We start from the raw sequence: 23,624 nt of genomic DNA on the forward strand, positions 1-23,624 counted from the left end.
AACTCACTTTTCACTTCTGATTCCCTTCCCTCGTCATCTAATTTATAATTAATAATTGTAATAATTAAATTAATGTAAGTCTATTAATAATATTTTTTTACGCATAGTATGAATTTGATGTTGAATACAAATTTAGTAAAATTAAGCGATGTTTGCAATTTTTTTAAAAAAATTAATAAATAAAAATAAAAAATGACATCAATTATGTAATTGATTGAAATAAAAAATTAACAAATTTTGTAGTGGATTGAACTTTAACTTCTTTTTTTTAATTTAATGAATTGATGAGTTTTTTTTTTAAAAAAATATGTATTATTTATTTTTTATAAAAAAATAATACTTTTAAAAAAGCCTCATATTTTTTTTTTTGCCTAGAGCCCTCAAACTGGTTGGGCCGGCTCTATAAATAACGTTTAAAAAATGTTGAAATGACACTATTTTGGCATTTCCTTACATCAAATGTGAGGAGTGCTAATAGGCTAATGAGGCAGTTAGTAATTGTATTAGACTATGATTTGCAGTTCAGATTTTGTTATGCGAATTTAAAATCTTTAGTTAGTGTTAAAGTAGTAGATATAGGCTAAAAAAGCTGAACCACTATGAATCTTTTGAGTCTCCTGCGCATTTACTACTTTTAAACATTGCATAATATATATATATATATATTTTTACATCAAATCATATATTGCTTATTATTCTATAAATATTTTTAAGGCCATCCAAATTTTTATTCATTCAGTTCACACCTCTCTGGATGTGTGGTGTCATATATATCAAAGTCTATTTAACAACGATTGCCTTTTCTTAGCTCAAGTGGCTGTTATTGGCAATACTAAGGTTCCATTCAGTTGAATGAATTGATTTTGAATGAAAAGAGAAATAGAGTGGAATGATTATTTAATTTAAAAAAAAATCATACAATTATCCAATATATATCAAAAAATTATTCCCTCTTTTAGGTAAACAATATTAAATAAAAAGAAATTTTATTTAATTTTTAAATAAAATTAATAAAAGTGGTAGCAGCGACAATAGGACGACGATGGTGAACAATACTAAGGGGACGATAGTAGGTAGTGAACAACGAAAAACTTATATATGTGACACTATTTAATTAAAAAACTTTGAAGGTAAAATGTAATAATATTTTTAATTCATGAAATGGGAAAGCTTTCTATTGTTTTGAGGGAATATGACATTTACCTAGGCAATGGGTCATTCTATTCATTTAGTAACTAAATAGCCCTTGGTGGGAACCTATTCCCGTTCTTATATCCTTGCCGTCTATTTCGTCAACCAAACATAACCTAAAATTTCATTCTAAAGTTGAAAACGACAATTATATATATATATATATCTATATTTCGTAGCGTCTTCAATTTGCCTTCTCACTCACTTACTTACTCTTTTTCTTTTGCTCTCTTCTCGATGAATAGATCTCACTCGCAAATGTTTTAGATCTCGTCTAAAGGGTACCCTATTTCTCTCTTCCTTTCGTTTCAGATCTAATCTAAAATGTAATCTTTCTCTCTCTCTCTCTCTATCTTGAATCTTTCTTATTCTTCCCCTTCGTCTTTCTTTATCTTTTTGAAGGTTGGATCTCACACCCGAATGCTAGATCTCATTCTCGAAGGTTTCAGATTGCGTCTAAAAGGTATTGTCTTTCTTTAGTTTTAGATATAATCTAGAAGGTAATCTCTTTTTTAGATCTTTTCTATTCTCTTTCGCTTACTAATTTTCTTTCCCTTGTTGAAAGTCATATCTTGCCCCTAAAAGTTTTAGATCTAATCTAAAAGGTAATCTCTCTCCCTCTCTTTCCCCTAAAACATTTTATATCTCGCATCTTCTCTTTTTTATTACTGAAAACTCTTGTCTCTTAATGTCTTTTTAAGTATTAACTAAAATGATGAACAACGATTAACTTTGCCAGAAGCTATGCTTTAAAAATTGTAAAAGCTACTCGAAAAAGGTAATCTCTCTCTCTAAATATTTTAGATCTCTTGTGTTCTTTAATTATGTGAATAAGTCTTTTTCGATTTGGTGTATAAAGGAAGGGAAAGGGTTGGAAAGGCTGGGGGGGTTTGAACTAGGTCAATTCCCATTTGAACTATGTCTAGTCATAAGTAACTTAGTCGATCTTTTCATCTCTCTCCTCTCTTTGATTTTTATCCCTAAATAGGGTCAATTTTTGGTCTTTCTATTACAATTGGCCCTATTCGACCATATTTTCTTATTATTACTCTACTTGTAATAATTTTAAATGACACATCTACAGTCAACACAAAGTAAACTATTATTTCACATTTTACTAAAAAATAAAAATCTTAAATAGAATATAAATTTTGCAAGTCAATTGTCCTGATTTTGTAATTCCTACAAGATGGACAATATTATTTGAGTATTTATTAGTTATTAATTTTCAAATTTAACATCGCCAAAGTTTAAAAAAATATATTTACAGGAGAATGTCTTGATCAGAGTTTGTAAGTAACTTCTAAGGAATAAACCAATTATGGGTGCAGGTGAGCCTCACTCACGGGTTCTTTGATGCTTAACCCAATTTCTTGGATGAAATGTATGAAGCCAATAGAATTATAATTTTTGTAGAGTTGTTAGCATATCGTTATTAGAGGAGAAGTTTCATATTTATTGGAAGAGGAGACTGATAAGTAGAGGGAGAGTCACTATCTTTGGCGGTCGGACTCTCTTTCGAATTTATAGGTGAAGATATCGAAGGCCCGGAAGAGTCTCTTGAATAGTAGTGGTCGGATGATATATGAATTCCCGAGAGGGTCTCTCAATGGTCTCGAGAGAGGCTCTCAGATGAGGTCGTGAGAGGGTTTTTTGAAAGTCTCAAAAGAGGCCCTCGAGTACCTAATTTTTTCTTTACAACTCTCCCGACAAGAGGTCACTCATAAAAATGGGTTACTTGTTATTTCGTTCGAGACATTCTCTTCCACTATAATTTTATTATTGTATTTATATAACAATATTAATATTTATATGACTCTATAATTCTTGTAGGTGATTGTTTAAATAATATATATTTTTTAAATTATCATAAAAATATTTTCTCAAGTTAGTGAAATAGAAAAGTAAAGTAATAATAAAGAAAAAATTACTGATATAAGCGTAGAAATGATATCAAAACCAAAAAGGGTGAATTGACTTATTTAAAATTTTAACTTAAATTTATAAAAATTATTGATTGACAGCGAGGTAAGATAAATTGAAAAAAATATCAATATGTAATGTTAGATGATGTGAAAAATAAAAAATAATAGTAAAAGATAATAATTTATAGTGATTCGACTTTTCAAACTTAATCTATTATGATATTTCTTTTAAATTTAAAATTTTTATTTTAATATTATTAAAAATACATTTTTATTATCCATAGCGCTTTCCGTATTCTGTAGCGGAAGTTTCATTTACTCCTCAAATACAAATACTCCTCGGCGACTTATTTTCGACTTTTTGGTTTGATAGAATTATCATTATTTAAATATATAAATCAATATTTCATCCCCCGGTTTCAGTTGCAATGTCTTAAAACTCTCTCCTCTATCTCTCTCTCCGATCTCGTATTTCTATATCCCCGCCGTTCCTCCTTCCGACCTCGAAGATAACGCTGACATCCGCGAATCGATACATTTAGTGTAAGATTGACGGCAAACGGGCGGGAAAATTGTTGCTGTAAGGTAGAAATCAGCTCAGTTTCCGACATTATTCGCCGATCATTTCCGATGATCGGTAGCTGAGATCCCTCTTCTTACCGTTGGGTGAGTGTATGCATATATTTGGGGAGACTTGTGGATTGGATCGGTTTGGTGTGTCAATTTAATATCTATCTATCTATCTATCTATCTATCTATATATATATCTGTTGCACAGCGAGGTTGTACGCGTGTTGTGGTGATTTTTGATGCCGGAATGGTGGTGAATTGAATGATTTGTGAAGTTTCTTTTGTTAGTTGCGGTGATTATCGCGGATGTGATTTGGATTTGTTCATTTATAAGGTCTTTTCTTGGCTAAGGATGGTAAAACCGTAAAAGAATAGGTTATCGAGCCCGAATGTGTTGTTCTCGCGGGGCCGTGCTGTTGGGATGATTTGAAAATCTTGAGCCATGTGTTCATTTTCCACGGTGTTAAAATTTCGCTTGGTTGTAATGATTTCTGTTGGGCGATTGTATGCTCTTTAACATGGCGATAGCTGTGCTTATCGTTGTTTTCCATTTTTCAGTTGTTAATAGATGCTGGTTTTAAATGTCTTGTCTCCAGCTGATTTACTTTTATAAATTGCATGCCTTTTATGTCGGATTTGTGTTTTGTCCGTGTGTATGCGTATGATAATTAATGTATAAAATTGGTTTCCCTGAAACTATTTATTGCTTGATATACAGGGTGGAAATCAAAACATCCAGATTTTAAAGGTCAGTTGTTACCTTTTAATGTTGGAAATAATCTGCAGAAAATGGTATCGCTTTTGGTGCTGTAGGATATTTAACTTTTCGTTTGCAAATTATTTGGTGTAGCTATTTATCTATGCATTGTAGGGAACTTCTTTGATCATAAATGGAGTAGATGCTACCATTTGTGTTAAGGAGTACTTTGTGCTTTTTGCGGCTGGAACGGTTAATAAGACAAACTTCTTATTTGTTTGAGAATTATGCAATTTCTACCTGATGATTGTTATTTTTTCCAAATCAGGAATTTGGTATTATTTACATAACTAGTTGTCTGTTTCATATGTTGTTATGAAAAAAGAGAGGAGTAAGAGCCAGACTAATAGAAAGAGACGGGGAATGGTGAGGCTGGATGTAGAAGAACTGAGAGTGGCAGAAAGAAGTAGGCAGAGAAAGCGGGGGTGGGCAGAGGAAGGCATTAAGGAGAAAGACAAAAGGGAAGAACCAAATAGCAGAGAGAAAATAAAAGGAGAAAAAAAAAAAAAAAATTCCAACCTAGAACTCAATTCAACAACAATCAGAAAAAAAAAAAAAAAAAAAAACTGAATTCAACATGCCACATTTGCTTATTACTTGTAACTGTGATGAACTAATATAAAACTGTATCCAAATGGAAGAAATCTTCTAAATAAACTAGAATCCTAAGAAACTAATTCTTGATCCCTTGATCTCTATCAATTTGGAATTGAGAAGAATACTACACAAAATTTGAAACCTGCATAATGCAGCCAGTGGAATGGGAGCTGAACCGTAAGATTAGCCCTAAACTTGGATACCTTGGTTCAAGTCAGTACCTTGGTTAATTGATGCGAGCAGTTTGTGGATAATTGTTGGTATTTGGGGCTTACTGATACAAGATCCGGAACTCTGATACCAATTGATGCGAACTCGTGATGGAATGAAGCCAAAGGAACCCACAAAAGATTGAAACGAACCCCATAAAAGCCAAAATCGGATATAAGGCAAAGAATTCTCGACCCGTTAATTTACGAACCAAGAACCTAGATTATGTTAAAATCTAGACCCGTTGATATGCGGAAACAAGAATCAAGAATTGTGTTGTTGAATGTCACAAAGACTGCCTAGATCTTTGATAAGTTCGAAGTCTTGAACGCCACAAAGAAATCCTTTGATAAGTTCGAAGTTTTGCTCATTGAAGAACAAGATAGAAAAAAGAGAAATCTCTCAAATTCAATTCATAATCTTCTTTCCTCCAATGTTTTTAATGGAAAAAATAATTAAATCCTAAATCTACTTGAAAACTAATAAAAATCCTAAACTTAGTCATAAACTAAATCCTAAATCTAATAGATTTTAGTTAGCCCAATCCAAATAGAAGTAGTAATAACAAAAGTAACCCAATCCAACTACAAGTTGGAATAACAAAACTAATCTAATCCAACTACAAGATGGAATAATAGAACTAACCCAATCCTAAATTACATAGGAAATAAGTAAATAACTTGCTAAACAAGAATCCTAGTAAAAAAGGAATTAGTATTCATCCAATTCTGACACGATTGACTAGATTGACTGATCCGATTGTGTCATTGTTAGTCGGCCCTCCTATGATTCTCATCATTCCCTCCCTCTTCAAGATGATTTGTCCTCAAATCGTAAACTAGAACGATTAGCTTGCCGACATAATCATGAATCTTCCCAAGCACTTGGAATGGTTCGCCGAGTTCAAAGTCCACATCCTCGAAATCCTACAACAAAGAATTAACCAAACTTGAGAAGGATTTGTTAGTTTCATAGGGCTCCTCGTACTCATGTAAAATTATTTGTTGATTTTTCATGAGAGCCTTCTCAACCTCACTTTCTTCAACAATGAGACTTCTTTTTATCTCGCCCTCGTCTTTTTCTTCAACCTCAATAGTATGAACATTTTGATTGCCACTATCATCCTCACCTTTTTCTGTACTCTCAATCTCATGTTTCTTCTCCCTCTCCCTTTCAATCAACTCCTTTTTTTCACTCTCCACTTTGATCTTCTCTTCTTCTAGACGTTTCAACAACACTCTCATGAATTTTAATTCTTCCTCAAATTCAGCCCAAACATCACGCCTATGTTGCCACTTAGCATGAGGAAATTTTTGTGGTTGCCTCCTTTCCAAACTTTCAATCATATTATTTTGATATCGGAATGAAAAAAAGAAGAAGAAGAAAAAAAGGATAGATAATACCCGATTTTAGAACCAAAGCTTTGATGTAAGGCAACTGATACGCGATCCGGTGCTCTGATACCAACTGATGCGAACTCGCGATGGAATGAAGCCAAAGGAACCCACAAAAGATTGAAACAAACCCCAGAAAAACCAAAATCGGATATAAGACAAAGAATTCTCGACCCGTTGATTCACGAACCAAGAACCTAGATTATGTTAAAATCTAGACCCCTTGATATGCAGAAACAAGAACCAAGAACCAAGAATTGTGTTGTTGAATGCCACAAAGACTGCTTAGATCTTTGATAAGTTCGAAGTCTTGAATGCCACAAAGAAATCCTTTGATAAGTTCGAAGTTTTGCTTATTGAAGAACAAGATAGAAAAAAGAGAAATCTCTTAAATTCAATTCATAATCTTCTTTCCTCCAATGTTTTCAATGGAAAAAATAATTAAATCCTAAATTTACTTGAAAACTAATAAAAATCCTAAACCTAGTCATAAACTAAATCCTAAATCTAATGGATTTTAGTTAGCCCAATCCAAATAGAAGTAGTAATAACAAAAGTAACCCAGTCCAACTACAAGTTGGAATAACAAAACTAAACTAATCCAACTACAAGTTGGAATAATAAAACTAACCCAATCCTAAATTACATAGGAAATAAGTAAATAACTTGCTAAACAAGAATCCTAGTAAAAAAGGAATTAGTATTCATCCAATTCTGACACGGCTGACTGGATTGATTGATTCAATTGCATCATTGTTAGTCGGCCCTCCATGATTCTCATCGCTTACTTTGCGGCTGTTAGAGCAATATGGCTTGCCTCAGAAAGGTTCCTTGTCAATAAAACAATAAAACTCAAATTCTAATTAAAAAAAAAAGAGAGAGATGGGAGAAGGTTTTAAAGTGGGGTACAATCTGGGGACACAAGGAAGAAGAATAACAATACGGTGCTGACCTATTAAAACCTGGAACTTACACCTGTAGACATGAGTAAATATTATGAATATTTCTGATTTTTCCTGTTATTAATCACTTAAATTAACCAAATACTGGAAAATGCATCACATAATATCCCCACCAACCTGACACTACAGAGGAAAAAGAAAAAAAAGGAAAGCTCTAACCTATGAAAAAAAGGAAGTGTTCCAGCATGATAACGGTATATACTGCATGTACTGTGTATGAGGAATCTTTTGATTTATCTGTACTGGTTGATTAGCTGATCCTTTGAGGATGCTACCAGTTTTCGGTAGGTTGGAGTCTACTGTGCTAATTGCCACTTGTCACTTTAGCTCAGATGCATGGATGCTACAGTGTGATTAGGGGAGGATAGCTGGTTTGACTCATGAACTATTAATTCCTTATGTGTCTCCTTAAATGCCAAATACAGTAATTGCTTTATCCTAAAAGGACTAAAGCTGTGTCTTTAAGAGTATGACCAAATCATTCTGCTCTCTCTTCGCTATCTTCAACAACAATCATAAGCCTTAACCCACAAGGTGGGGTTAACTACATGAATTCTCGATCTTCAATCATTTCTATTTGTTAGAAGGATATAGCTTTATAGTGGTACATACCTTAGTTGTACCTTGTAGAATTGTATATATACCTAACTATGAATAAAATATTTATCTCTTTATTTCCTCTCAAACATGGTATTAGAGCCATAACCCTAATCCTAAACAGCCACTGCTGCCATCTGCTGTCGCTGCTTCCGTGCTGTCTTTGTCACTGTCAGTCAATGTAGCCGCCGTGACTGACTACTTCTTTGCGACGTTTCTTCTTTGCCCGATCTCTCAGAGTTTGTGATTACTTCCAGATCCTGCAACAAGGACTTGAGTCCCAGTATCCCTAAGTAAGTTTTCTTTTCTCGCCCACAAAAAAATATTATTATTTTTTAAAAAATTTCCCAAAATATTACTAACCCACACTATTTTCAAAAACGCCGCTGACTCTTCCAGTTTGGCTACAACGAAGAGAACACCCCTGGTTGAACCAACACTTATTTGAAAGATCCGTTGGTTGAACTAATATTTCTTTGAAAGAACCGTGAGTTGAACCAGTGCTTCCTGCTTGAATTGTGTTAATGTCTAAGCTACAGTAGTATTCTGGAAATGGTTGAACTAATATTTCTTTGAAAGAACCGTGAGTTGAACCAGTGCTTCCTGCTTGAATTGTGTTAATGTCTAAGCTAGAGTAGTATTCTGGAAAATAGTTTAAGGTTAGTAGTATTTTAGGAATTTTTTTCCATGGTATTATCTTTGAAAAAAAATCCGCAAAGTAAGCTTTCAAACTACAAAACTGTACCAGTGGTATTCCATGAAATTTAGAACAATTATTGTACTAACCATTCCAGTTAATGTACCAGTGGTATTCCAGTACCAAGGTAATACGGCTGGTACATTAACTGGAATGGTTAGTACAATAATTGTTCCAAATTTCATCTTGTATGGAATGGAATTTAAAACATTCCTTGAAGGTACTTGTTTCCTTATATTTAAAAATTTCCATTTTCAGTAGCTATTGTGTTCTGTATCAGACTACCCCTCCTGGCTGTTGATGATGCTAAATAAGAAGAAAAAAAAAAATCTTTCTGACTGCATTAAAGTTAATTTCCCTTTTTATATTCTATGCTCTTTTGAGTAAGACTTTTTTGGTGCACACATCAGTAAACCCGCATTGCACAACCTGCAAACTGCATGTGGCCTAACAACTTCATTGTTGTGGCACTCTAGCATGCCACATGGTGCTCTGGGCCATTGAAGCATATGATAACACCATGGGCCGATTCACAAGGTTGCTTTGTGAGCTATATGTATTCTTTCCCCACCTCTACTTGAAAGGGACTAACTCATCCTGGTTGAGGGAAGTACTGTTACCTTTTATCAGACGGGGAGCATAGGGTCCTCTCTAATTGTTTATAACATGCTTGTAGACTTTCCTTGCAGCACAGTTCAAAAACCACACAAGTGTATTGTTTCCCCAAGAGATGATTGCCCTTCTTTTCCCAGATTATAGGCTGCATTTTAAGGGCCCAAACTCTGAATCCTCATGGTTTCATTTAGGCTGGATTCAAGAGTTTTATTAAGGTGCTTGCTCCCTTCCACTTGATGGTGAAGAGTGATACATGCCTCAATCAATTGAAGAGAGAAGGGCACTAAAAGATAAAAGAAACCTTCCCCAATCTTTTGGCATCATAGGACAAAGTGCCTACCCTTGAATTCTTGAAGATGATATCCAATCAACTTAGGAAAGGCAGCTCAACAGATCCAGAGACTGCAATTACGGAGGTTAATTGCCCATACTGTTGACCAAGGAGGGATCAGTTGTCCCTTGGCTCCTTTTGCTTTGGGGCAAGGAGTAGGCCCAGTAACCTATAAAAGGAGCTTGTCCCTCTAGTTAGAAAAGATTCATGCTCTTTGTTGTCAAAACCCTTAAGTATGGAGTTTAATTCTCTATCCATACAGTTGATCAAGGAGGAGGGGACTAGTTCTCCCTTGGCTCCTTTTGCCTTGGGGCAAGGAGTAGGCCAGTAACCTATAACAGGGGTTTGTTCCTCTCGTTAGAAAAGATTCCTGCTCTTTGTTATCAAAACCCTTGAGGAATGAAAAAGAATCCACTCTGGTGCTCCCTTCTAACCTTGATTACCTTGGTTCTATCGCTTTTTTGTTCCTGAAGCATTTTTTGTAGTCACGTGCTGGTTGCTACTATTTGCAGATCTCCATCTACTCAGGACCATTCTGATACTGTTCACAATCTTCTGAATTTTAGATTGGTCAAAAGTGGCTGCTGAAAACTCAAATTTATTATATATTTTACTGATTTATTTGTCCATTTGATATATTTTTTGGACAATTTCATAATTATATCCCTACTTTGAGATTTAGATGGAAGGCTGAGATTCCTAATAGCCTAGTCTTGAAATGTAGCAGTTAGATGTTAGGTTGTTCCAACTCTACATTATATGAGAAAAGAGAGTCAGACTGGAGGAATTTTGAGGATAAAGGTACACTTCTATGTGGAGATCAGTTATTTTTAGCAAGGGATAAGAAAACTTGTATTCTGTTTTAAGTTTTAACAAGTTTATGCATGGCTTACATGTTCTTTCTGCTTCCACAGTTTGCATCATGAAAGGAGACATAATAGTGAATGAAGGATTATTTTTTATGTCTAACAAATGTTTAAACTTTAAACGATTGGCTATAGGATTTCAAGCTATTGATGTACCTTCTCTAATATTCCTTTAGTTAATTTGTGCTTACCTTTTCAGTGTTTTCCAGTTTTTTTGGTTTGGTACCAACACTATAGATGTTATTTACTCGATGGTATCTTTTTACTCTCTGGTAGTTTATCCGCTCCTTTGTAGTGTTTAATTGCATCTTCTCACTGATATCACTTAATTTTTAGGTAGTTCTTGAACTCCTATGTGACTTGCCTCTGTATTTGATTGTGATACAGGCTTTGTGGTTTGTTGGACCTTATTATCAGCTTATTGAGCTAACTATTTGTGACATCTGAATTAATTAGTTTCTTTATTTTCTTTTCCTTCAATTCTGGTTGCAAGGGCTTACTGTTAAACTTTTTTGGGTTTGAACATGGTGGAGGTGACACCTTGGAAGGAGACATTTTCATTCTTCGATGGTTTTAATTTGTTGGAATGATTTTTCATCTTTTTATAATTTATGGAGACAATTGTGAAACATGCTAATCAAGTAGTGCCTCTTGCATTTATCTTTGACAACTCAGAAGATTTGTGGGTAAATGATGTCTAGTATGCTGATTAGTTGTTGTATGGCAGGTGATTTGGATATAGTCATATGGACGATCATTCTACAAAACTTACCTCAGGGGTGGAAAGAGAAGAAAATGAGTTCAACACTTCTACTTTACCAGATCAACCATATGACTCTCCCCATCAGCGGATAGGTGTGGGTATTCAAAAGGAGGGAGAAGACCGGAGTGCTGTGGATAAGGACATTCAGCCTAATGGTTTGCAAAACCAATTGCAACAAAGTGCAGTGGATAAGGGTGGCCAGTCTAATGGTTCACAACACCAATTGCAAGGTGCTGTTGATAAGAACAGCGAGTCTGATGTTGCCCCAAATGCATTGCAAGTGGCGCTTTATGATCCTGCTGCTAACAGTATGGGTGATGTTGAAGCAGTTCCTGATCCGAACGAGTACCAAACCCCACCTAACCGAAGCATTGTCAACTCTGAACGCTCTTATAGAGCAGTGCCAACTGTAGGGGCTTTTACAGTCCAGTGTGCCAACTGCCTGAAATGGAGGCTCACTTCAAAGGAGAAGTACGAGGAAATACGTGAACATATTTTAGAGCAGCCTTTTGTGTGTGAAACAGCTCGTGAATGGCGCCCTGATGTATCATGTGAAGATCCAACTGACATTTCTCAAGATGGCAGTAGACTCTGGGCAATTGATAAACCTAATATTCCTCGGCCTCCTCCTGGGTGGCAGCGGCTTTTAAGGATCAGAGGTGAAGGAGGCACCAAGTTTGCAGATGTGTATGTATCCCCATCTATTTTTGTTTTTTTTTCTTCCTTTTGCAGCGAAAGAATACCATGTGAATATAGTAGCCTTCTACCCACCTTGTTCTCTTGCTTTTGGGCTCCAATTTCCGTGAGAAAGGCAACATAAAAAAGTGACTAATATCTTCTCATCCTTTTGTAGAGCCTTGCCAGGTCTGGAAGTGATCTTAAGAGAAAGCAAGCATTTCCTTATGTGACTATTAATAACTGATTTATTTGAGGCTTTCATGCATTGGCTGCTAGGGTCTAGAAACTTTATTGACCAATTGTGGTGTTTTAACAAGATCTGATGTCAGTTTTAGAACATTCCCACTTCCGTGAAACGCTTATGAAGGGAAGGAATAATGTAGGTTGCTTCTGCATTTATATAAAACCGAATTGAGAAAGGCTTTAGCATCACACTCACTTTTGTGTTTTTATTCCTTAACCTGAAGTTGTTCCCCAAATGTTTTAAAAGTTATATTAAAAATCCTTTCTGTGTCCTCAGGCATGTCTTTACTTCATTGGCTCATGTTTATCATGAATTCAGCCAATGGACACTAGTGTTTATTGTGTGTCTGAGACATGCCAGAAAAAAATGATAATAAAAAAAAAGTAAGAATGTCATTTGGCATGTCTGACATGTACCCTGACATATTTGATAATTGTTCTTGTCCAGTAAGTGCTGGATACAGGCATGAATCCTAACATGAAGCATCCTTGACATGCTTTCATCTTCTCATTTCTGTATTTTTGTGTGCATTTGCTTGAAGGAGGGCTTATACCTGGTAATGCTCCCAAATGCATTCGTGGCTTCATAACAATTTAATTGATATAGGCAATGAAAATTTCCTACATGCTTCATTAGCCGTATTATGATATTTATCAGGATTTCATCCCTTCTATTGCCATTTTCATTTCCCTCTACCCTATTCCTTTCAATCTCTTGATCATAATATTTATGTTTTATGGGTTTCAGGTATTATGTTGCACCAGGAGGCAAGAGACTCAGATCGACAATTGAGATTGAAAGGTATTTTCGTCTAATTGTGCTACCATGATGGTATTGCTATGCGCTTTGTGTTTTCCTATCATGTTTAGTCTCAGTGGCAAAATGAAGCGGAGAAGTATTATTTGATGGTATTTTAAGATGTAAAGAAAGGTTTTCTTTTATTTCTGGTCATATAATTTTTGTTTATTTTTTAGTCCTTGATGTTTGTGATTGTCCAGGTACTTGCAGGAAAATCCAGTGTACATGAAGCGTGGCGTCAATGTGTCGCAATTTTCATTTCGAACACCAAGTCCCTTGGATGAAAACTATGTGAGGAAGCGCCGTCGCTCGAACGAACCTTTTGACGGTATGTAAAAGCATGGTCACTGTTTTCTGGATGAGTTTGTATTGTTCTTATTGCTATAGGGGATGACCAGATTAATTCATTCTTTTCCACCTATTGAAGTATTGTTTCAAGTCAATATTCCATCTGAAATCATGGTGATATTATTGTTACCTTACTAGAAAAAACCATTTCCAATTTACATCCTATTGAAATGAACCGTCCTTGTTATTTTTTATGTCTTTTAAGAGCTAGACTTCAAATATTGGTTTTTGTCCAGAAAAAAACTTTCGAAAAATGGATTTAACAATTTTCTTTCAACGTGGGATGGCATATAATTGGCAACTTGAACTCATCTTAGGTGTAGATGAATTGACCAAGAACTTTATACTGATAAACCTGATTTAGATCTTGAGAAGCACCCACTGGGAAGTGTTTTCTGCAAACCTTTCTAAGACAACAAGAAGGTGGTTTTTTTCACACTGCCTTCTTGGCCCTTCCCCAGCCTTCCCAATTGCTTCTCCCTAATAGGTTACAATGCCTACAACCTAAAGCTGCCTCAGTTGTTTATTCAATAAAAAGGTCGGTGAATTCATTTCAATTTTGTCAGCCTGAACTTGAAGAGAAAAAACATTTATTTACCATCTGAACTGTGTACTTCATAGCCTGACTTTTGGTAAACCTTGAAGTACTTGTGATAGACCCACTATTGGACTAACTCTGAGATTGACTTCTGCTGCAGTTGAGCCCATTTCCATTGCTCCTCCGTCCGTTCCAGATGCAAACACAGACTTGCAGCTTGCTGTGGTGCCAGCGCTTACTCCATATTTTGATGCTTCATCATCTGGAGCTGTTGGCAGGCCTCATAAGAAGATGAGGGGAGGCCCTGCGGATCAGATGTTCGCTAGTGCACCTGATCTCTAGGTCTTTCCTTGTCCCCTTTTTGGTAATTGGCATTTTACCATGGTACATGACATCTCGTTCCATCATGGATTCAACTTCCCTTTTCTCCCCTTCTCCCTCTTTATGTACTTATAATGAAGAGATAAAATGTTGACTGTGGTTTGGGTTTTATATATACATATATATATAAGAAAGTCTATACATTTTAGTTTATATTGAATTTGAGACCACCACATTAGAAGTAGTACTGGGAATAGCTTGCGGACATTGAATTTGAGACCTGCCCCATTAGCAATATTACTGAAACTTTGATACATGAATGAATTGATCTATGCTCTGTTTTTTTGTTTTGTTTTGTTTTGTTTTGTGGGTACTGTAATCATGTTGTTTGGTCTTAAACCACTGTGCTGGATATGGATTAATTAACTATCACTGCTGTGAATAGATTTCGTCTTTCAGTTCAGTTTATATTGAATCCGACTCTTTCCCCATTAACAGTAGTACTAGAACTTTGTTAGACTCAGTCTATGTTCTGTTTTTTCTTTTTCTTTTTTGGTATTGTAATCATTATATTGTTTGGTCTCAAACCTTTCATCATATTGATTTATCTTCAGTTTCTGGATGTGTTTAGACATTTTAAAAGAAGTGACTAGTTGAAACTACCATCTTGTCCTTAGATTCTTGTTTCGTACTTGGATATACTTACATTATATGTCATATAGTAGGGTGAAAAACAGGTAACTGCTTTGGTTTGGAAGTTGGTTGAATAATTCATTTTGTCATTTAGATTAAAATGAAATTTGATTTTTGTTTCTGGGTTATCATAAGGACTTTATGGCCACATTGCTAGCTTATTTTTTTTTCTTTCTATAAATAAGAATTTCATTATGAAAATCAAGATACTCTACAGCTTTAAACTGAAAGAACATTTTATCAAATTGAAAGAAATAATATATATACAACTATATATAACTGGCAGAGGAAGTGGGCAAAAAAAAAGTCCATTTAGGTGCTAACTCCTGAACTCCTATTTCATTGATAGCTCATTTTATGGTGATCTCATTCTAGTAGAGTAATAGTATACAATAAATAATGTACTTGTCTCTTGAAATTTGTTCCTTTATGTGTGTGTTTTGTAAAGTCGTGAATGGCAATGACCATGTCATGTGGTCCATGGGGTGATCTTAGCAAGAGATGGTGGAGATTTGGATATGGATTGGGATCTGGATTTAGTCATTAGTCGAGTGTTTTACTTGAGTCTAATATGTTTAGATCAAATTTTGGTTTAGACTGAGACATTGGTTACTTCTAAGGAGTTTAAATAAAGAGGTAGTTACATAACTTCATCCAAAATTAAGATACTCTCTCATCAATCCACCATACTATTAAAAAACAAGAACTTTAAATGTGATTTTTGTGGATCTACTGTGGTTTATTTTAAAAAATAATTTGTTTATAGTTTTAATTTGGATTTTTTTGATAAAAAAAAGCTTTTCTTTTTGTGCAAAGCGCAAAATGTCTTATGAACTTTTTTTTTTCTTTTTTTTTGTGTGCCTATTATGTAATAAAAATCTAGTCTCAAGGATTAATGTGAAATAATTTTTGAATAATAAGAGTGGTTAGTGTAATTTTTAAAAAGTAAGATATACTCCCTGTATTTATAGCAACATTTAAAAAGTGGGTGGCAAGCAACTATGTTACACGAAAATGGGAAACATTTTCGATAAGAAATGGAAATGTGGATACAGACATTTTTTTAAAAAAATAAGCATAAATAAGATTCGAAACAGGAATAAGAAACGTTTCGAAAATGAGGAAACGACTCCTATGAGATGTTTCTATGCAATATAGACAAGCAGTGCCGGTTTAAGGCAAGGCTAGTGGCCTCTAAAAAATAGGATGCCCAAAATCATTATTTTGATACCTAATTATTTAGAATTTATTATATTTCTTATTTTTAAAATGCAAAATCACTAATTTTATTTTATGATAGTTTTATATTTTGAATTTATGTTTTATTTATTTTATTATTTCATTTAAATGAGAAGGCCTTCAACTTTTCAAGTTCACATACTTTTGTTAGGCAATAAATAGTAAGGTGTCATTAAGATGAAGAGTTCCATATTTACTCAAATCTATGAATTATTTTTTAATGTTAAGCAATAAATAATAAGGTATCATTTAAATGAATAGATCTTCAATTTCTTAAATTTACGAATAATTTTTCAGTGCTAGGCAATGAATAATGATGTATAAATCAGTAATTAACATAACAAAAAAGGCAAGAAATGGCATTATTTTACAAGGACAAGTTGATGAAATGATTCTTTGAACGATAAAAATTTTACTTAAACAATTTGCACTGGTCTAAGTATTAAAGAAAAAAATAAAAGCAAATTAATAACTTTTTAATTCACAGGACTGTTTACTCTTCATATTTTTTACTTATTCAACTCTTATGTTTTTAAATTTTTTTCTTCTGCTATATTGTCAATTGAAAAAAAAATATTTTTTAAATTTAAATGCAAAAAATTTAATTAGTAATTATGCATTTTAAGAAGTAAAGAAAGTAAATTTTAAATAATTTTTAATATTATTATATTATTAGGAGATCATCAAAATAATTTTTTTTAGAATCACAAATATTCTCAAGAGGATCGTGGTGTCAAGTGTAACTTAACTTAAAAATTAAATCTAGATTAAATCAAATGGGCTAGATCAAAAAAAAATAAAAAAAATAGAGAAAGATAATCTAATGAGACACTCGATGTAAGAAATACAAAGGCATCAATGCCACTGATATCATCTTTCAAACAACTTGCATTTGTTTTTTGTGGGGGGGGCTTCTTTTCTCTTTTGCCCCTCTCTCTTTTGTGAGATCCAAGAGAGAGGGGGGGGGGGGGGGGGGGGAAGAATTATCAAGGCTTGTGGAGGTATCTTCCAGCAAGCAAAGCAGCATCAATGACAGTGGTGATGAGTTTAGTAACATCATCCACAGAGCATGTATTCCCTTTGAATGTGTGTCCCCCTGACCTCTTAAATCTGGCCATGCAGTCTAGAAAATCCTGGCTGCATTCTGTGCTCAAGTAGTCATCTGCACCACCATCCACCACTTTCATTCATAATAAATTCAATCTTAAATGCATATACGACGTCCACTTATAAAGGGTATCTATACAAACATATATATATATGAACTAGTGAAAATTTCTTTTCTTCTTAATGACAATTGATGGTGGAGTTCGAATACTATGTGTTGTGTCATAAACAAAAGGGCCATTAAAAGTCCAAGAGCTCAAAATATCTTCTCAAGTTAAAAGACATCAATTTTTCGTATGCAAGGTGAAGAGATAATCAATTCTAATTTTAAGTGATTACAGAATATTAAGATAAACAATCATCTAACAGAAATTTCACCTGTAAAAGGGGCAAAATAAACATAATTTATAAAAATAGATGTCATCTATAACAATTTTGATTCCAGTCAGATTATGATTAATCAAGACAAACTTTATTTGTAATAATTCTAATTCTGAATTAATTAAAATTATTTCATATTCCTTTATAAATAAAAAGATACTTATATATAAAAATATACATTTCTGATACTAGTTTCAATACAATTTCTTTCATTTTTAGTGTTTAACTTAATTATCAAAATGTTTGTGCTAGAATCTCTTTGTGTCCTCTGATTAATTTCTTATTTTTACAAATTTAGACGATTTAACGACGACATTTCCAATCAAATAAATTTATTATTATATCTATACAACAACACTATATATTCTTATTTATAAACTTAAGATTTTGTGTATTATTGTTTTAAACTTTTTACCCCATCACCTATTTCTATTTACAACTTTATAGTTTTTTTTTTTTACTTATAATTTTATCTAAGGTAATATTGATCATTGTAAAATAAACACATATTATTTTCAAAAACAATATATTTATTATATCTTATTTTAGCCAGATTCATATTTTTGCCACTATAATTTTTTTTTTGTGTGGTCACATGAATTTTTCATTATTTCAATTACACTCATGAACTTAATTTTTGAGACTATTTAACCCCTGCATTTTTGACATTTTTTTTTATGTGTCAATATGAACTTTTCGTTGTTTCAATTACACCAATGAACCTGTATTTTTGAATCAATTTAATTTATGTATTTTTACGTATTAAAAAAAAAAAGATAAAGTGAAGTGACGAAATATACATTAGATTCTATTTACTTCAAAGTACATGAACTAAATTAATTAAAAAATATAAGTTTAGGGGTCTAATTAAAACAATAAAAAATTCAAATTTATAGACTTAACTTTGATACTAAAAGTAGCACTCCTACGATAATATATTATACTATATATCATATAAATATATAATATATTAATATAAGATATTAACCTAAATATCAAAATAAAAAAATTCAAATAACATTTCTCATAAATATCTAACCTTCTCGTCCTTCAAAAGTGGTCTTATGACCCTTTATATCTTACACAAAAGTACGAAGGAATTCATTAGAAATGACAATGAATGTATTTTCATATTTTAAATTAGTATAAAAAAAAGTCTTGCTATTTTGTTAGAGAGTCTCACATAAATGCTTATCGAGAGAAATTAAAATGATAAAAATGCTCGTCATCCAAATGTAAAATTACCCCTTTTTCATATAACTTCCTTGTTCTTTCTCTCCCCTTTTTATGGTTGTCGTCTCTAGCAAGCTCCAACACCTATTGTCATCTCATCTCATGCCGACCGTCGCTACATCTTTCCTCTCTATCTGTAGAGAGGATGAGTGACACGAGACGTGAGACAAGGCAATCAATGTGACAAGTGTTGGAGTTTGCTAGAGACCACAGACGACCGGAAGGGAGAGGTGGGGGAGGAGGTTGTAGGGGAGGAGTAATTTTGCATCTGAGTGAAATGCATTTTTATCCCTATGAAGAAATTTCTATGTGAAGCCCTTGAGTAAAGTACCATCAATCATACAAAAAAATTAAATTAGTGATGGTGGTTGGTGGTTGTCTCTGTCTGCCTTGTTGGCGTTTACCACCTTGTTGACAAAACAATTTCATCAGTGTGGGCCATCAGCCAGATAATGTCCCAATTTTTAAAAGACAACCAAACATTATCTGGCCCAATTTTTAAAAGACAAAACCAAACAGCTACATAAGAGAGCAACGTGCCAAAAGAATTCAAAATAAAAGCAAATAATAATAGCAAAATTCATATTTTAGCTCTTATATTTATATATTTTTTTATTAAATAATTAATTTTTATTATTATTTTAATTATATATCTAAATTATGCACTTTTAAGTTAATTGCACATATTATTACAATAAATCTAGTGCTAAAATATCCAAATTATCCTTTATGTGCGTGTAAACCGATCACCATCTCCACCATAGCTTCCTCCTTCAGTGTTCGACGACCAGATATGTGCAAGCCATTGAGAGGCGATAGTTAAAGGCATTGATGGCAGGCGAAGACTACAAGTGCAGGTAGTTGTCAGTAGGGGAAGGCAGAAGACAAATGCCTCTTCGCCTTCTGCTTTCCTAGACCAATGATGGCTTGTACCTATCATATTCGCCTGCTGTCAAAGCCTTTGCCTATTGCCTTCTATCGACATGCACCTATCTCATCACCAACCACTGAAGAAAGAAGCTCCGATAAAGATAGTGATTAGTTTGCATGCATATGAAGGATAATTTGGATATTTTATTGTATATCAATTATGGTGAAGTATGTAATTAATTTAAAATTATATGGTTTGGGGATATAATTGAAATAATAAAAAATTTAAGTTTCTAAATAAAAAAAATATAAATATAAGGAATAGAAAATGTATTTGACTAAATAATAATCGTGATTTTGTGGTTTCCAAGTAAGTACAAGAATTGAACAGTTGCATGGTAGGAAAAAAAAGACCCATGTAGGGGTGTCAAATCGATCTGGATGGGGATCAAAAAGCCCTTAACTTGAAGATCAAATGTCAGATCAGTTACCTAGTGGACCAGACGGGATCTTGTCCTGTTCAAATCGATTCAATAAATAAATTTTATTTTTATTTAATATAAATTTTAAAAAGTATATGCACATTAATGTATACACTGATCCAAACAAAATAAATAATAATTTAACATTCGATATTTGATCCAACAAAATAATTTAACTTCAAATGTATGCATGCTTAGTTTTCGGTCTGAACTAGAAATCGAAAATTGCGATTTCTCTAGTGAGGACTAAATTAAGATGGTTTGATTTTTTTATTTGAACTAAAATTTGAATACCCCTGTTTACTTAAAAGAATCTTCAATACAATAGTGATATTAAGTTGTTACGTTAATCATGTTAGTATTTATTTAATGCAACTATGGTACCACATTACATTAAATAATAGTGACATAATATCACAAGTTAATCATGTATTATTATCATGCACATTGAAAAGATTCATGAAAGAGAGAAATTAAAGGAAAAGATTCATGAAAGAGAGACTTACTGTTCTTGGCTTGGATGCAAGCATCATGCTTCATGCAACAAGCATCAAGACCGTCGCAAGGCTTCTCCCCCGGACATCCACTGTACAGAAACCCACAGTACTTTCCATATCTCAGAAATGGAGGCACTATCCATTCATCATTCCCAAACAACCCTTTCTCAGTCAGAAAATTATGAACATTTCGGAGATGAATAAGATAATCCAAATCAAAACTCACCAACCATTAGTTAAACCTTCAAATCAAATCAAATCAAATCATGCCCATGATATAGAGAGAGAGAGAGAGAGAGTTATCAAAACATTTGCAATTACAGAAATAAACTCCAAGATTTGTTAATGATCCGCCATGTATAGTTTTAGGAAGAGGAAATCTGTTTGAATTGCTATAATTACAAGAATCCATCTCCAGTTATTTCGCTTTAGATTGCATTTGAAAACAGGAATTTCAAATTCTAACATCTATTAGATGTCATTTGATCCAAATAGGTTCAGCAAAAATATATACGAACAATGTGACTAATGACTCTATCCAAAGGCGAAATCAATACATATTTTCTCCACAGATTTGGTGCAAGTTTCAATTCTCCGATTCGGAAAAGAAAATACATGAGATACCTTTGCAGAACTCTGATTCGCACTTTCTACTGCACTCTTTGCCCTAGAATGAAGAAAGAAAAGGATAGGAAAGGAAGAGATGAAGATGAGAAAGACCCAACAAACGGAGTTAAATTGTAATTAATGGAGACGAAGAAGAAAATTGAGGAGAACTCACCAGAGAGAGGCCAGATCCCGCTTCAATGCCGACGCTGAGGGCCCGGACTGGAATGCCCCAATTGTGGAGGGCAAAGAGGGAAAATGAGAGGGCAAAGCAGAACTTCAATGACGCCATTTCTCGAAGCAGCAGCAGCAGCTTGGTTTTGCTTAAAAGGCTCTGAGAAAATGGAGAAAGAGAGGAGGAAGTTGCAGAAGACGACGACGGAGAGGCCCTTGGAAGGAAGAGAGGGCTTTGTCTTGTTACGTCTCGTGACATCTTTTGTTGCCTTCCGCTGCTCCCACTTTCATTTCATCTGTGAACTGTCATCGTGTTCAAATTTTGGCACCCAAAATCTATATTTTTATGTGCGTATTTTCATGTTTTTTTTTACCATCATTTAATTTTTTTATTATTTTAATTATACTCATAAATTTAATTTTTGAGTTAATTTAATTTTTAAATTTTCATCATTTTTTATAACTTTTTTTTATTATTTCAATTATACTTCTAAACATATATTTTTAAATTAATTTAATACTTTATAAACACTCGATCTACTCTTTTAATATGTGTGTATTTATTTATATAAAAAAGATGTTTGGTTGTGACATTATCTCATGACGAAGCCTTTTGAACCAGACAAAGGCTTTTGAACCACTTAACTAGTGACACGATACTTGTGATACAAATAACAAAGATAAATTGTCTCTAAATCTTTTAAAAGATTATGGCATCATTTATATGGAGATCTTCCGAATTTATTTTTGTCACTTAAAATATTTTTAGTTTTTTTTATTTAAATATATATTTTATAATTAGTTTTTGAGGTGTCTGGTGTTCAATTAAAATCAAATTAGGTTAAGACTGTTTGTTTATATCTAAAAAATATTAAAATGTTTATATTAAAAAATATAAATATAAAAAATATTAGGTTAAGTCTATGTTTATATTAGAAGATATTTTTTAATATAAAATATTTTACGTCGAAACACATCACAAATATTATTTAAACACTTTAATTTGACACTTGCACATTGATGTCTTGCATGTTTGTATTAATATGATGCAAAATACAATATATCAATGCAAAGTGTGAAATTTTAGCCTTCAAATAGCATTTTCAAAACTAATAAAATCTAAATTTAGTTTTAAATACTATTTTTTAAAACAAATATAAGTAAAACCAAATTTATAAGATGACAAACTAGAGGATAGGGTTATAATTGAGTCGAGCCCAACCAAGTTTTACTCAACTCAAGTTTGGCTTGTTAGGATTCTGGCGAGCTCGAGCTCGAGCTCGACTCGGGCTAGAATTTTTGTTTTAAAATTAAAGTTATTAAAACTTATTTTTGGATAACATAAAAAATAATAAATATAAATATAAATTCTTGAAACAAATATAATGACATTGTTTAAACATATATAAATATCTTCGTCACAAACACAAGGATAAATAATAAAATATTAAAATAATAATAAAAATATTTATTTCATAAATCCGTTCATGAATTTGTTCGTGAGTTGAATCGAGTTGAGATTTGTTTTATAAAAGTTTAAGTCGTGTATAAGTCAAGTTTCAAATTAGAGCTGAAATATAACTTCTTTATAACACGAATCGAACATAAATAAACTCTTACCGAACTGAATAGTGGACTGCTCGACTTATTAACAACCCTACTAGAACATCTTATAGAGAGTGAAGTACCAACAGCACCAATTGACCGCAACCCAGACCAATGGGACCGAAAAATGAAAGAAAAAACCAACACCTAGCAAACTCCATCTACTTCAATCGAACTAACATGTCCATAGTCCAAGGGATCATAGACAACAGTCCCTTGAATCAGAGAGGACAGTGCCCTACAGATGGGGTATTATTATATGTGGAGCCCCATTTGTTGGCCCTTAATTAAACGGTGAATCTGTGAACAGCCCAAAGTTGAAAAATGTTCTTTAT

The 23,624-nt window shown here is 33.2% G+C and overlaps 2 protein-coding genes across 3 annotated transcripts; one reads left to right on the forward strand and one right to left on the reverse strand.

Moving 5' to 3' along the window:
* Positions 1 to 3,525: 3,525 nt before the first annotated feature.
* On the forward strand, positions 3,526 to 14,622 carry LOC127806762 (methyl-CpG-binding domain-containing protein 2-like). Of its 2 annotated transcripts, XM_052344254.1 has the most exons (6): positions 3,527 to 3,782; positions 4,405 to 4,434; positions 11,440 to 12,162; positions 13,145 to 13,198; positions 13,396 to 13,523; positions 14,242 to 14,622. In XM_052344254.1, exons 3-6 carry the CDS (start codon positions 11,459 to 11,461, stop codon positions 14,421 to 14,423), a joined length of 1,068 nt encoding a protein of 355 aa, XP_052200214.1. In that variant the 5' UTR covers positions 3,527 to 3,782; positions 4,405 to 4,434; positions 11,440 to 11,458; the 3' UTR covers positions 14,424 to 14,622. The 2 variants fall into 2 exon arrangements, with proteins under 2 accessions (XP_052200215.1, XP_052200214.1); XM_052344255.1 differs by lacking the exon at positions 4,405 to 4,434 and having other exon boundaries at positions 3,526 to 3,782.
* Positions 14,623 to 17,172: 2,550 nt separating this feature from the next.
* LOC127805883 (phospholipase A2-alpha) lies at positions 17,173 to 22,089 on the reverse strand. Its single transcript, XM_052342710.1, has 4 exons — positions 21,686 to 22,089; positions 21,529 to 21,571; positions 20,914 to 21,039; positions 17,173 to 17,496 (listed from the first exon to the last, which is right to left on the reverse strand). Exons 1-4 carry the CDS (start codon positions 21,941 to 21,943, stop codon positions 17,321 to 17,323), a joined length of 603 nt encoding a protein of 200 aa, XP_052198670.1. The 5' UTR covers positions 21,944 to 22,089; the 3' UTR covers positions 17,173 to 17,320.
* Positions 22,090 to 23,624: the final 1,535 nt, after the last annotated feature.

The sequence above is a fragment of the Diospyros lotus genome, chromosome 7, assembly GCF_014633365.1.
Source record: "Diospyros lotus cultivar Yz01 chromosome 7, ASM1463336v1, whole genome shotgun sequence".
NCBI classification, from domain to species: Eukaryota; Viridiplantae; Streptophyta; class Magnoliopsida; order Ericales; family Ebenaceae; genus Diospyros; species Diospyros lotus.

Bases quoted from the DNA above. Each gene is read 5' to 3' on its own strand.
- LOC127806762 (XM_052344255.1), top strand. From the start codon at position 11,459: ATGGACGATCATTCTACAAAACTTACCTCAGGGGTGGAAAGAGAAGAA. The intron at 12,163-13,144 runs GTATGTATCCCC...TATGGGTTTCAG, and splicing joins GGCACCAAGTTTGCAGATGT to GTATTATGTTGCACCAGGAG. The intron at 13,524-14,241 runs GTATGTAAAAGC...CTTCTGCTGCAG, and splicing joins CTCGAACGAACCTTTTGACG to TTGAGCCCATTTCCATTGCT.
- LOC127805883 (XM_052342710.1), bottom strand. From the start codon at position 21,943: ATGTCACGAGACGTAACAAGACAAAGCCCTCTCTTCCTTCCAAGGGCC. The intron at 21,040-21,528 runs GTATCTCATGTA...ATGAATGGATAG, and splicing joins CGAATCAGAGTTCTGCAAAG to TGCCTCCATTTCTGAGATAT. The intron at 17,497-20,913 runs GTAAGTCTCTCT...ATGGTGGTGCAG, and splicing joins TTGCATCCAAGCCAAGAACA to ATGACTACTTGAGCACAGAA.